Source organism: Erithacus rubecula (genome assembly GCF_903797595.1).
Source record: "Erithacus rubecula genome assembly, chromosome: 18".
Classification (NCBI taxonomy): Eukaryota; Metazoa; Chordata; class Aves; order Passeriformes; family Muscicapidae; genus Erithacus; species Erithacus rubecula.
In genome coordinates, this window is record NC_136670.1 from 7512568 (window position 1) to 7526292 (window position 13725).

The window sequence follows — 13725 nt, forward strand, 5'->3', positions numbered from 1 at the left end:
CAGGCAGGGGAGGGGCAGGGAGGGACACAGGATGAGGTTACAAGAGGCAGGGTACCAGCTCAGGTTTATACTGGGGAGCTGGAGGGGGTGATGCTGATGGAGTGGATGGAAATGTTCCCGGGTGGGAAGGGATGCCAGCCCAGGAGAGGAGAACGGCTGGGGGTGAATCCCACTTTGGGCAATCCGGGGAACGCCGGCGGCCCCGCACATACCCCTCAGTGGTGCCAGCCAGGCCCTGCCACCCCCGGCCCCAGCGGAGGTAGAAAATGTCACACAAAATGTCACCATTCAGGTGAAAACAAACTCAATGAGATGAAGCAGTTCCGGTGGGGATTAGGGGGAGAATGCGGTGCAGCCATCCTGGCCACAGCTGGGGACCCAGCTCAGAACCAGGGGTGCAAGGTTCATGCTCACCCACGAGGGGCCCCCCCAGGCCAGGGTCTATGCCCCACAGGATATTGGAGACCCCATGGAGTTGGGGACATGGCTCAACCCCGAGCCGGGGAACTGAGTATGGATATGAAGGGGCTCACTTAGGGTTGATGTGGCAGAGTGTGAGGGAAGTGGGAGACACGGGGGGACTGGATGGCCCCCGGCTGCCCCTGCCCCAGCTCCCTGGGGGTCACGAGCCCCATGCACACCCCAGGGCAGCCATGATCCATCCCCACGGCTCTGCCGTGGCACAGGCACCTGCGTTCCCGTGTGCTGCCCACCGTACCCCACCGTGCCCCACCGTGCCCCTTGAAGCTGCCGGCCCCCATCCCAGGGTGCCCCCGGTCCCTATCCGGCACCACTGACATGGGCCACAGCAGCCACGGCCTGGGCTCAGGCACCGGTGAGGTATTTTGGCAAGGACGAGCCCTGGAGGGCGTGCGGGCGGCCGCCGTCGGGTGGGACGGGTCTGGGCTGCGGGAAGGCAGCGCGGGGAGGGGATAGCACCAAGAGACCTCCCCCGCCACCGCCCACGGGATGCTTGGCACGGCGACACGGCAACGCCGGCAAACCTAAAGGAAGGCAAACAGCTGCGGAGACACAAGGTGGCCTGGCTGGCACCGGGGCTCCCGCCGCAGCCTCACTCCCCGCAGCCTACACGGTGGTCTCGTACTCCAGCACCTCCTGCGGGGCGCCGGGGGTGCGGTACTGCAGGCGGGGGGTGGTGGGTGACGCGTACTCCAGCGCCAGGATGGTCTTCCGCAGGCGCCGGTCGATGAAGTGGGCATCCCAGGCCGGGTACTTCTTCCTGGGCAGGTCAATGCGGATGACGGGCCCCTCTGTCCGCGGGGCGCGGGCGGCCGGCGCCGGCGGGGCGCAGGGTCTCACCTGGAAGACGGGCACGCAGCTGTCCCGCTCCCCCGGCGCCCCGTCCCGCTCCCCCCCTGTAGTCCGCGGCAGCGAGCGCGGGGGGCTGGTGACGGCTTCCACGGGCGACCCCGGCACCGGGGGCGGCTCCTGCCGGAAGATGCAGCCCACGGAGCGGTGGCTGAAGATGGGGCCGTTGGGGTGCAAGAGGCAGTAGTAGATGAACATGAAGAAGATGCCGAGGGCGAAGCTGGAGCTAACCACGCAGACGAGGATTAAGGCGTTGAAGTCAGAGGTGGTCTTGCGGTCGTAGTACAGGAACCAGAGGATGGTGAGGGCGGCGTTTTCGGACAGCGTGATGATGTAGTAGATGCACATGCGGTAGCGGCTCCGTCCCTCCTTGACGTTGAACCAGCAGAAGATGTAGATGATGCCCACCACCATGTTATAGATGATCTCCTCCCACTTGGACATGCAGAAATCCGTCTCGCCCTGGATGATCCAGAAGGTCATGATGCACCAGTGGGTGACGATGAAGATGCCGAAGTAGAGCTGGAACACGGAGGCGAAGAGGGCGAAGGCGATGGCACGAGCAGCGATGGTGAAGAGGTGCCAGAGGATCTGCACCACGGCGCCCTTGTAGGACATGGGCATCTTGTCCTCCCGCGAGTCCCGCAGCACCTTCTGGTAGGAGGCGATCATCCAGGCCAGCGAGACCAGCGAGGCCGAGGCTGAGAGTCCTGCGGGGAGCGGCCATGAGAGCCCGCAGAAGCCAGGGGCCTCCCTCCCCCGCCCTGTCCCCTGCGAGCACTGTCCCTTACCCTGCAGCGGCTCGATGCTGTTCTGCTGCACCATGATGCTGAGCTGCAGCACGAGCTGGGGCGCGCTCTTGAGGAAAGCCTCGAGCAGCCGCAGCATGCTGATGTCCGCGCTCTCAAACATCATCCTCCAGTAGAAGTGGCGGCGGCGGTGCTCGGCCTGCCACCGGCTCTGCAGCCCCAGGTACAGCGTGCGGAGGTACCTGTGAGTAGGGGAAGGGTGAGGTGAGCCCGTGCTGCCAGGTGAGCTCACCCTACTCTGCCCACACCAGGAATGCCCTGTGACCGCTGCCAACCTGCTCCTGCTGATTTGGGACCATGGAAAGGCTCCTAGGTTAGGGGTGCCAGGAACTGCAGGGTAGCAGCAATGAAGAACGCATCCCTGTCCTAGGCCAGGGCTCCAATTTGTGAAGGGGCAGCTTGTGCAAAGACAGCTCAGCACCCCAGAGCCCCGGGCCATCACCCCACTGCACACCCAGCCATACAGTATGTACCCACCCATCACCCTAACCCTTAACCACCCATTCAGGTGTGGCTTCCCCCAGCTGGGGATCCCATCCGCAGCTCCACTTTCCAGCCACCCATGGATTCAGGCTGCCCCAACCCAGCACCAATTCAGCTGCTTCTCAAAAGGGATATTTTGGTCCCAGCTGGCACAGAACCCACCCTGCTTCCTCCTGCCCTGGCCGGGATGGAGGAACCAGCTGGTTGTGCCGTGCTGCCCGCAGGAAGTTCCCGGCGCTCATGCCAGTGTTGCCTGGGCTCTTGGCAGGGCTGTGGGTGCAGCCACACGCTGGCCCCGGCCATCTGGTGGTCGGCCGGGGGTCAGTGGATCTGTGCGTGGCACCGACGCACGCCTGGCTGAGTCACTGCCACCAGGGACCCTCCCCACGGCACAGGGCCAGATCTGGCATGGCAGGAGGGGACACAGGGCTGGCCAGGCAGGGCTTCCCCAGGCAGCCCTGCCTGCACCACGGCCAGGGCTCTGCTGGCGAGGAGGAGAAGGGAGCGGATGAGGAGGAAAACAGGTGCAGCAGGAAGACGTCAGGCCACAGATTCTTCCCAGTGAATAAAATCCTCTGGCAGAGCAACGGTTTCTCCATCAGCTCCAGAATGTGCTGCCAGACAACTCCATCAGCCCAGAGCATGAGAGAAAGCCTGATCACAGCACTTTCAGCTCATCCGTCAGCAGGAGGAGGCAGGAGCCAGCCCTGCTCCCGCTGCAGGGCCAGCAGAGTGCTCCCACCCCCGGGGCTGCACGGCCTGGAGAGCACAGTGAGGGCCATCAGCTGGGGCCACCGAGCCCTCAGGACACCCTGCTGCCATCTGCTCTGCCCTTCCAGCCCCACTCCCAGCCCTCACCGGCTTCTCTGTGCTGGTGTCAAAGTGACGTTTGAACCTCCACCTCCGGGGCAGCACCTAATTTTAGCCTTTGCTGCAGCCTGTCCCTCACTGCTCGGGGTGTGGAGAGACTGTGGCCACCTGCTCCTGGCTCCTGGCATAGATCTGCATCCCAGTGCCACCTGCTCACGGCAGCCAGGCCAGTGCTGCCATTGTGGCACCACCACCCCTCAGAAGGGGCACAAAGGACCCTTGCCTCTGGTGGGGAGCAAAAGTGGGCAGTCCAGAGGTGGAAGGCACAGCACAGGGGGAAACAAGGGAAGCAATGTAGAGCCCTGGATGTTGTAGAGCGTCACTGCTGTCCCAGGGTGCCCAGGCATGAACCAGGCTTGGGAGCTGGTGACTTCATCCTGTCCATGTAATTAGACTTGGTAATTAGGCTCACCAGTGATCCCACTGTCCATGGCACAGAGCAGCCCCCACACACACCACAGAGCCCCAGCTCCGGGTCCTGCACTGTACAACAAGTGACCTGTGGCCTCCCCAGCTTTCAGCAAAGGCACAATTATCCCTCTGTCCACCAACTCCATTGGTCTCATTAAAACGAGATTTCATCTCCCATCAACTCAGCAGAATGAAATGTTGGCTCTTATTTGCTCTGCATTTGATCACACCGTGGTGTTTCAGCCCAGTGAGCGATCCCGGCGCTGCCAGCACGGCGGGCGCTCCCCAGCCCAGCGCCGCGGCAGCTGCACGGGAAACACAGAATCAATCACTTGAAAAAAAATCATTTAATTTTCAAAAAAACTGATGATGAGGCAGAAACCGACAGTGAGAGCTCTCAGGGCTAATTGCTCACTCCTTTGTATTGCAAAAAAAAACCCTGCAGCAGGAAGGTGGTGGCTGGGGTGGGCACTGGTTTTGTCAGAGCCCCACTACAGCAGGATTTGTCACCAGGGCCACTGTTTGCCCCCAACTTCCAACTACTGAGCCCAGTTTTCAGGTGCTGGGAAAAATGAAAGAGGAGAAAAGTGCAACACTGGTTACAAACAAATCCTCTAATCATCATTCTCAGATGGAAAAGGACGAGGGAACCTCTGGTCCCAGAGTGAGCAATAGGAAGTGTGATTTTCCTAGAAGATAATTTGGGATCTCATCCCTTAATCCCATATTTAAACAAGGAGAAAATTGCTTCTCTGTTACAGCTCTTTTAATCCCTTACACATCCTACCGAGTCAGGTCATCAGGGAGAGCTGCACATGTGCCCATGCCACCTCACTCACTATGTGCCACCAGCTCCACACCCCAAGATGCCCTGGCTACTTGGGGCAGATGGAAATACCTAAAGGTACCTGTGCTCAGGGAAAGGCTTTGTCTGACCCTAAAAACCCCTTGTCCTTTGCCCCAGGGCCAGGTGGAGACTGCCAGCAGTGGGTCCTGCAGCAGGACAAACTGACATCCCAAAGCTGGGTGCTCCCAGGGCTGGGAGGGCTCCTGTCCCCACAGACAGAGCCAAGCTCTAGGGAGCAGAGTGGTGGAGAAACCTGCATGTCCCAGCTCTGCCTCTCCTTATGAACCTGCCCAGGATGTCCTTGCCCTCCTGGACTGATACCAGACTGGCACCAGGACTGAGGGGTGGCAGTGCTGGGACCCCCAAGCCAGCAGAGGAGGGGGGTTCACAGGCTGATGGGGCTTTCAGGCAGAGAGGGAACCGCAGGTCTGGCCCCAGTGATCCCAAGGCAGCCAAACCATGTATGACCCATGGCTAACTCAGATACAGGCACAGATGGGGTTGTCCCAAGCCCTATGGGACCTGCAGCACACCCTGGCCAGCTGCCAGCCCACAGAGGTGGCAGGGGACCCTGACATGCTTCCAGGCAGCAGGCACACTGGCGTGAGCAGCATTCCTGCCCTGCAGAGATGCTTTGCTGAAGAAGCTGTGGACTTGGTGAGCGGATAACAATTCCTGAGCTGTAAAACCATCCAAGCATGGCCCATGAGCACGGTGGTGGTGTGGGACCAGCTGGGGACAGGCCCATGCTGCTGCTGCTTACACGGGCACATGTTCGTGTCACCGGCGGCATCTCCGGAGACCGCCCGGGGTGGAGTTCGTGCATGTGCAGCATGAACATACCAATGACAGCTAAATTCAACAGCTTCACTTAGGGGTAGCCACAGAGCCAGTGCTCAGAGCTGCTTTTGCAGGTGGGAAGCAGTTTTGTTTTTTGGGGTCTTTATGATAGGGTGGGCTTGGGGCTTTGCAGTGAGGTTGGTAGAGGTGAGGTCTGCAGAGGTGAGGGAGAAGGCAGGTAAATCAGGAAGGGGGAGAAGTCTGGTAAGGGACACAGTGCTCTGACCAGGGAAAATCCTTTCTTTCACCTGCAGCATTTATCCAACACTTCTCTAGCTGCCATATCCTCCTGCACCGGATCCAACCCCACTAATGGGTTTAACAAACTGCATTTAACTGGTCACCCGAACTAATCCCAAATCCAGAGATTAGAAAGAGCCTCAGCTGCTGCTTGAGACCTACATGTCCTGGAGGGTGAGTGCTGAGAGTTACCGCTTTAATTGGCTTAGGAGTCTCCATGGCACAGCCGATCCAAGAGCAGGACTGACACCCCCAGGAGCAAAGCCCCTGGCTGCTGCTCAGCTCCAGCTTGGGCTGGGATCTGGTGTGTCAGGCTCAGGCCAACTGCATGCAGGGCCAGAGATCGCCTGTCCTCTCCCTCACCAGCTCCCCTCGCACACTGAAGCAGGTTTTGAACCCACCCTGCAGCCAGAGTACCCTGAGGGTGGCCCCATTGTCAGGGGAGGACAGGTGAGCTGAGGATGGCACACACCACACTGTCAAACAAAGTTAAACACCCCAGAGCATCCCAGAAGGAGCAGCAGAGGAATGAACATGCAGACACCAACAGGGAACAAGCAAAGAGCATCTACTACAGCACTCAGGAGGGGAAACAGGATGGAAACCCGAGCCGGGAGTGCTGCCGGCTCCACTCATTGTTCCAGGAATTTGCCTTTGTCTGCCCTCCCGGCACCAGCTCCTCCAGAGCCCCTCGGTGCCAGAACTCAGCTCTTCACCAGCTCATGGCATTGGAGCTGGGACTGGGTCCACAGCACAACAGAGGAAGAAGCCAAGAAAACATCACCTTGTGCATCTGGGGGGGTCGGCAGAGAGGCAGATGAAGGGTCTTGAGCTGCCCCAGCCTGTCTGTCTGCTGCTTGCCCTGTCCACATCACCAGCTTGTCCCTAAGACTAGGATGGGGCAGCAGCAGAGTCTGAACAGGCTGGGAACCACCAGCACCTCCTTGCCCAACACCTTACAAATACAGTGAGATCAGGACAGGAGCCTTGAGGTGTTCAGGGCCCAGCATAATCACTTCACAACCCCAGGACCACACTGCCATGGCCAGGCAGGTCCACAACAGGCCTAGCACAACCTGGCAGCAGGGATGGCGGGGCTGTGGCACCGAGCTGGGCTGCAGCTCCTCACCCACACCCACAGCTCCTACCCACACCCCCCTGTGCCCACGGTTGGGGGCTCTTCATCACCACCTGTCTTTCTGGGGCTGCAGAGAGGTTGATCTTTGTGCCTCCCCCAGCTGCCTGGGCCCCTGCTTCACCTCTCCATCCCCACCCACTTCCCCCATACCCTGCCAGTCCTTCCCGAAGTCTCCATGCTGTTATCCCCACCCATGTCCCTGCTGCACTGTGCCGCTCCCTCCAGGCCCCGCCTGGCTCCATGACCCCCGTGTCTTCCCTTCCCCTGTACCTCCAGACCTGCCCCAGCTGCAGCAGGTGGATCAGGCCCTGCAGCAGCCCCATCCCAGCCCCTGTACCCTCAGCCCCAGGTACCCTCGTACCTCCAGACCTGCCCCAGCTGCAGCAGGTGTGTCAAGCCCGAAGCATCCCCATGCCCCCAGCACTGCTATCACCCCCATACCCCCCTGCCCCCGTGCTCCCATAACTCCCCATACAGCCAGACCTGCCCCAGCTGCAGCAGGTGAATCAGGCCCTGCAGCCGCCCCATCCCCGCTGTACCCCCATCCCCTAGGCACCCCCACGCCCCAGGTACCCCCGTACCTCCAGACCTGCCCCAGCTGCAGCAGGTGGATCAGGCCCTGCAGCAGCCAGACGCAGAGGCGGCAGCAGCCGCGGGGGCCGCTGTCCTTGGTGCCGCCGCCGCTGTCCTTGGTGCTGGCGGCGAAGTCGTAGACGAACCACCTGAGGCTGAGCATCTGCACCACGAGCGAGGGCAGCAGCACGAACAGCAGCGTCAGCCCGAACCACCACCGCTGCCCCCGCACGTAGTAATGGGCCGCCAGCCACAGGTCCGAGGCACCGTCCGCGAAGCAGACGAGGAGCGCGCAGAACACCCAGCAGCCGTCCCGCAGCCGGTACCGCCGCGCCGGCGGCTCCGCGCCCGCCTCCCGCCGCCCGCCGCCGCCCTCGGGGCTCTCCAGCAGCACGGCCGGGCCGCCGCCGCCGCCGTCCGACTTCGCGGCCATGTTGTCGGGGGAAAGGAGGAGAAAGGAGGGAGCGGGAGAGACTTCCGGAGGGATGGAGCCCGCCCCGGCAGCGCCCGCCCCCCGCCGGCCTCGCCCCGCGCCCGCCGGCACCGGCGCTCCCCCCCCGCCCGGCGCCGGGAGCCCCCGGCGGGTCCCGCCGCTCCCCCGCCGGAAGGGGCAGCCGCCCCCCCGCCGGCGCCGCGGGGTCCCGGAGGAGCGCTCGGTGCCGCCGGGCGCCGCCCCGCGCTGGGAAGGGCAACCGGCCCCTCCCCCGGCCGGCCCCCACCCCCCGGTCCCCGCCGGCACGGAGCGCCCGGACCCGCCGGACACCGCACGGTGCGCCCCGCCCGCCCCGCCCCGCCCCGCCCGGCGGAACCGCGCTGTCCGTGCTGTCCGACCGCTCCTTCCAGCCCAGCTTCCCGGGAAGCTCCTGGGTAGCACCGAGGCTCAGCCCGGGAAAGACCCTGCCCGTGGGTCCAGGCTTGGGATGAGGTCCGGGTGGGTGGAGGTGTGGGTGCCTCTTCACTCCTTGGGCTATGACGGGACCACGGAGCACCAAAATCCTGCCCGAATCAGCCAGAGAGGGTCCCAGCAGGGACTGGCTGGCGGGAACTGAGCCTTGCTTTGGAGGGAGAGTGATAAAATCATCACAGGATGGTTTGGGTTAGAAGGGAGCTCAAAGATCAATTTGTGCCAACCCCCTTGCCACAGGCAGAGACATCTTCCACTAGACTAGGCTACTCAAAGAAGGTGCATCCCCCCAAAGATGGGGTTTGGTAGCAGGCTTTTATTGTTCCTGAAATGAAAATCCTAAAAGAGTCATATGTTATTCCGCAGCCTTGGGAGTGTCCCTGAAAGTGCAGTACCAAGGCTGCTGGAGTCTGGGTGCACCAGAGCCCTGCTACTGTCCCCTGTACCCACGGGACATGTGCTCACACGAGGAGCAGCGCTGTGCTGGCATCCCTGGTGCTGCTGGTAGGGAAAGGGTTGCGAGGGAAAGGGCTTTCTCTCCTTTGTGGTGGCTCTCCAGGGAGGGTGACAGCACACAGGCAGCTGCCTCCTGGAGGCAGCCCCAGCCCCGGCCCCTCGGCCCCTGAGGCTCAGCCAGGCGCATCTGTCTGCAGAGGAACCTGGCTGGAGCCTGGCCCGTGGACAGCACACAGAGAGGGGAGCGTGTTTGATCCTGGGAAACATGGCTAACTTCCAAATTCTGCCTTGCAGGGTGGCCAGAGGGATCAGCACAAATAGGAGGTGGGGTAAACCTGGATTGCTGGGACTCAGTCCAGGGGTTGAAGATGTTACTCAGCACAAGGGAGTGGCTGAGTCCACGGCAAAGCTCTCCTCGTGCTGCATGTATTAGCATTGATAATGAAACACCTCACCTTGAGATGCTCCTGACACATCCCCTCCACAAACGCCTGCCTGGGGGAGGGGATGCTCCCAGCATCCCAAAGCCTGAAGAAAGCAGCCTTTCATCAACAACCAGGCAGGGCAGGGCCCCTTCCAAGAATGGGGTCTGCTGACTAGAGCCCATATCAACACCTGGCCACTCCAGTCCCTCCCTGGGGACTCTCTGTCTTGGCTGGGTGATGGAGCAGGGACTACATTGCTATGATGGTGGCACAGTGCCAGGGAGAGGGGACTTGGAAATGAGGGAGAGACAGACCCACCTTTCTCCCCTGACCCTGAAACACCCCCTCTGAAGCAGCAGTTAAAGATCCACAGCCTGAGAACATGGAGATCGTGGTTTGAAGTCTGATTTATCTTAACAACAGGCCCCAGCAGCCACATGAAAGGAGAAGAGAGAAAAAACCTTATAAACATCCCTGAAGCTTCCTGTGCAGCTGCCAGCAGGCAGGGAGGGTTTCTGGCTGCATACAGAAAAGGGCTGCAAGGAAGAAAAAGGAATATGATGAAACCAAACCTGCTCTTTCCACAAAACACACAGCAAAGCAAAGCAGCTCCCGGCAGCGGGCGGGTGGCCGCTCCCTCTGACTGCCCAGTTCCCAGGGGAACTGGTCCAAATGGACCTCTGGTTCCAGTCTGAGTCCAGCTTCCAAGCAGAATGTCTGCCCCTGGCGCTGGCTCCAGGAGGAGAAATCCATGATGATTTGTGGCTGGCTCAGAGCTTGGCTGGGGAGAGGCCGCAGAGTGCAGCACCAGCCACTTTTCACCGCCCTGAGAATGTTTTCCAGATGCCCATGGCATTGTGATGCCTCAGCTGCAGCTCTCCCCATGCCTGTGCTGGGCTGGGCCCCACCTTCCCAGGGAGAGCAGCCCCCGCCCTTGCATGCAGCCCAACATTCCTGGCAAAACCCTGCCTTCATTGCACTGTCATTGGCAACCCCAGAGTCACTGCTGCCAGGACACAGTCAGCCTGCTCCCATCCCCTCCCCATCCCCATCCCCATCCCCATCCCCATCCCCATCCCCATCCCCATCCCCATCCTCATCCCCATCCCCATCCCCATTCCTCCTGCCCAGACTCTGAAAGCCCTCCCTTCTTCCTGCTTTTTCAGATCTTCAGCCAGCTGCTCCCACCAACAAATGAGCATTTCCCAGCACTGGCATCCAGCCCCAATCCCAGTACATTTTCTGGTTGATGTCATGAAGAAATCTAACCCGAGTGTGGATCATTCCCAGCCTGGAGTGCCTGTGTGTGCCCCAGCACTCACTGCTCCCCTGAAGCTGCTGCACTTCATTCGATGCTGCTACAGAGATCTCAGTTAACTGAAACAAATGACCTTATGGGATTAGGGCCAGTAATCTTCCAATCTGGGTAATCTCCCTTTAAGGGATTATTTGCTCACAGAAGTGTGGTGAGCACCGGTCAGCCACTGCCTCGCTCCCTCCCTCCCTGTCCCCTGTGGTCCCCATCTCTGGCAGAGCAGAGGGTCTGGGGTCACCACCTTTGGGGAGCTCCTTGTCGAACGAGTTTCATGAAGTGCATATGTCAGGGGCCCCAAATGCTGGGGCTCCACCTCTCCCCAGCTCCTGTTTGCTGCTTCAGGCAGGTTATTGTGGCTCCCTCCCTCCAAAACATTGATCAGAAGTCCCTCCACCACCACCAGGTAAGCAGCAGCTGAGGGGCACAGCCAGGGTGCATAGATGGACAGCTGGGGACATTTGGAGCATTCAGAAACTTGAGATGCTGTTTCAGGGCTCTGTCCAGAGCAGGGACATGGGACATGAGAACTCGTGTCCCCTGTTACCCACCAACCCTGTGCGGGCTCCTGGGGCCCCTTTCCTGTTGCAGAGTGCACAAAGTGAGGATCTGCCAGTCCTCATCATCTGTGCTGGCTCTCCCTGCATCTTCCACACCCCATTTTTCCAGCTCCTCTTGCTCATGGCTGGGTGGGGCAGAAAGAAAGGGATAAAAAGTGTTTTGAGGGGCAATATATTTCCTTTCCTGCAGACGGGGTCGTTCAGGGCAGCAGATGGATATGGTGCCCTGCCAGACCATTTCTGGGATCAGCCCCTGCCTGACACAGACCGGGGGCATCAGGGGCTGGCTGAGGGTGAGTCAAGCTGCCGGGACCACAATTGGCTCCAGTCCCTGGGGATGGCAGGTCCTGGATGCTGAGCTACAAATGAGCCACCAGCTGCACGAAAGGAAACCTGAGCTCATTGCCTCGCGCTTTGAGTGCCCTTTATTGCGTCCTGGGATGACAGAGAGGCCACCTGATGCTCCAAGGGCCCAGCTGCCAACAGCGGCACCGTGCTGGGAAGCAGCGAGGAAGAGGAGACAGACGGTGGTGCTGGGGGCGAGGGGTCGGGCAGTGAAATGTTATAAATAATTCACACACAAAGGGATCAATCAGGCAAGGCAGGGCTCTCAGCCCACTTGGGACCCGCACTCTGGGGCTCAGCGCCACATGGCCACACTGATCCCTCCATCCTTTCGCGGCGACGAGTCCCGTGGGCACAGAGGCAGCTCGGAGCTAACCCCGGGACCGCTGGTCCGCACCACGGCTGAAATCCCACGCGGGCGCCGGGGCGGCGGGCACCTCCCTCCCAGCCCTCGGCCACTCACGGCCCCTCTCACCACCCCGTTGGCAGCCCCGGTCTGTCGCCGCCGCTCCGCCCGCACCGGAGCCGCGCCACCCGGGCTCCCCAAACCGGGCAGCGCTGCCGGCGGCGGCCGCCAGAGGGCGCGCTGACCCCGGCCGCTCCCGCCGCGGAACCGTCCCGCGCGGCCGCGGCTGCGGCCCGGAGCCGAGCGGCGGCGGACCCGCACCGGCCCCGGTGGAGGCCCGGCCCGGCCCCGCTCGGCGCCGCCATGGCCCGGGACCCGGCCTTCGTGCTGCGCTACCTGGCCGAGGTGGAGGAGCTGGCCGAGGACGTGCTGGCGGCGCGGCAGCAGGTACGACCCAGCGCCGGCGGGTCTCCCCGCCCCGCTCTGCCCCGCCGCCGGCAGCCCCGAGCCCCGGCCGCTCCTGCCTCTCTCAATCCCCCTGCAGATCGTGGACCTGGACGTGAAGCGGAACCGCAACCGCGAGGCCCTGCGGGCGCTGCATAAGGACCCGGAGCCCGACGGTGAGGCCGGGCTGGCTGCGCCCACCGTGCGCTCATGGCCGCGGGTCGGGGAGCGGCTCCACTGACAGTGTTTTCTCTTTTCCCTCCCCTCCCTTCCCTTCCCTCTCTCCCCCAGACAAGGCCATGGTTTGCTTCGGGAACATGTTCATCGAGCTGCCGAAGGCGAAGACCCGGGAGATGCTGCGACAGGGTGAGGTCACCCCTAGGGCTCCATGTAGCTATAGGCGTTTGAAGAACTCCATATTCACCCAGATGTTGGCTCAAATTAACGGGTTCTGTCCAGGGATGGGCTTTGAGGTGCTCGAAACCTCTCGAGAGGCCGATTCTGGCCCGTGCTGTGCCCTGGGAAGAGCGTGTGGGGATGGTGGAGGCAGGGTGGGACCCCTCTGTGCCTGTGCTGTGTCCCATGGGAAATTGAGCCTTCATCCCAGAGCCCACCGCAGTCCTCCTCACTCCTGCCTCTTATCCCAGACCAGGAGGAACTGGATGAGGAGATAAACAACCTCCGGAAAGAGCTGCGGGTGAAGGTCAACCGGCTCTATGAAGCTCAGGGTAAATGCTCCCACTGGAACCTGCTCAGTGCCTGCCACCAGAAGTTCCTCAGTTCCATGTGTTCCTGCAGCCTCTTTTCCACTGGTTTTGCAGTTCCCACCCTGCCCCAGCAGTGTTGTCTGTCTCTGTGTGGAGCTGTCACCCACCAGCACCCTAAATCCCCTCTGGCATTGTGCTAGGGTGGCCTCACTTCAGCTTCCCTGCCCTCCCCACAGCCCCTCTCGAGTCTGCCATGAACTACTTCACTTCTTTTGTGATAAAACCCTGATGTTTTCAATGTGTTTTCTCAGGTAAGCCTGAGCTGAAGGGGTTTAACCTGAATCCCATGTCTGCTGAGGAGATGAAGCTCATCAACCGCATCCTGGAGGGCTGAGGTGGCCGTGCCATTGTCACGGCGTGTTTGGCTCTCACTGTGGGCTCCTGTTTCAATAGCCACAGTCTTTGGGATTTGCAGGACATTGGTGTGTCCACAGCCCACCCAGGTGAGGGCCCTGGGTTGGCTCCTCAGCTCCAGCTCTGCAGTTTCTTTGGATCACAAACCCTTTCCTGCTCTGTGCTGGACCTCGGGTGGCAGAGATGTGCTGGACAGAGTGCTGGGGGTTGGAAAGGCTGGGGTGAAAGTGGGATCATTAAAATCAGAGCAGTGGGACATTCCTGACTCCATG

At 61.3% G+C, this 13725-nt stretch overlaps 2 protein-coding genes across 2 annotated transcripts; one reads left to right on the plus strand and one right to left on the minus strand.

The window, feature by feature from the left end:
- Positions 1-724: 724 nt before the first annotated feature.
- XKR7 (XK related 7) lies at positions 725-8012 on the minus strand. The gene is made up of 3 exons (XM_079321682.1): positions 7549-8012; positions 2121-2320; positions 725-2039 (listed from the first exon to the last, which is right to left on the minus strand). Exons 1-3 carry the CDS (start codon positions 7971-7973, stop codon positions 1087-1089), a joined length of 1578 nt encoding a protein of 525 aa, XP_079177808.1. The 5' UTR covers positions 7974-8012; the 3' UTR covers positions 725-1086.
- A 4125-nt stretch (positions 8013-12137) lies between these two features.
- Positions 12138-13711, plus strand: PDRG1 (p53 and DNA damage regulated 1). The gene is made up of 5 exons (XM_079321347.1): positions 12138-12335; positions 12433-12508; positions 12624-12698; positions 12980-13060; positions 13351-13711. Exons 1-5 carry the CDS (start codon positions 12252-12254, stop codon positions 13431-13433), a joined length of 399 nt encoding a protein of 132 aa, XP_079177473.1. The 5' UTR covers positions 12138-12251; the 3' UTR covers positions 13434-13711.
- Positions 13712-13725: the final 14 nt, after the last annotated feature.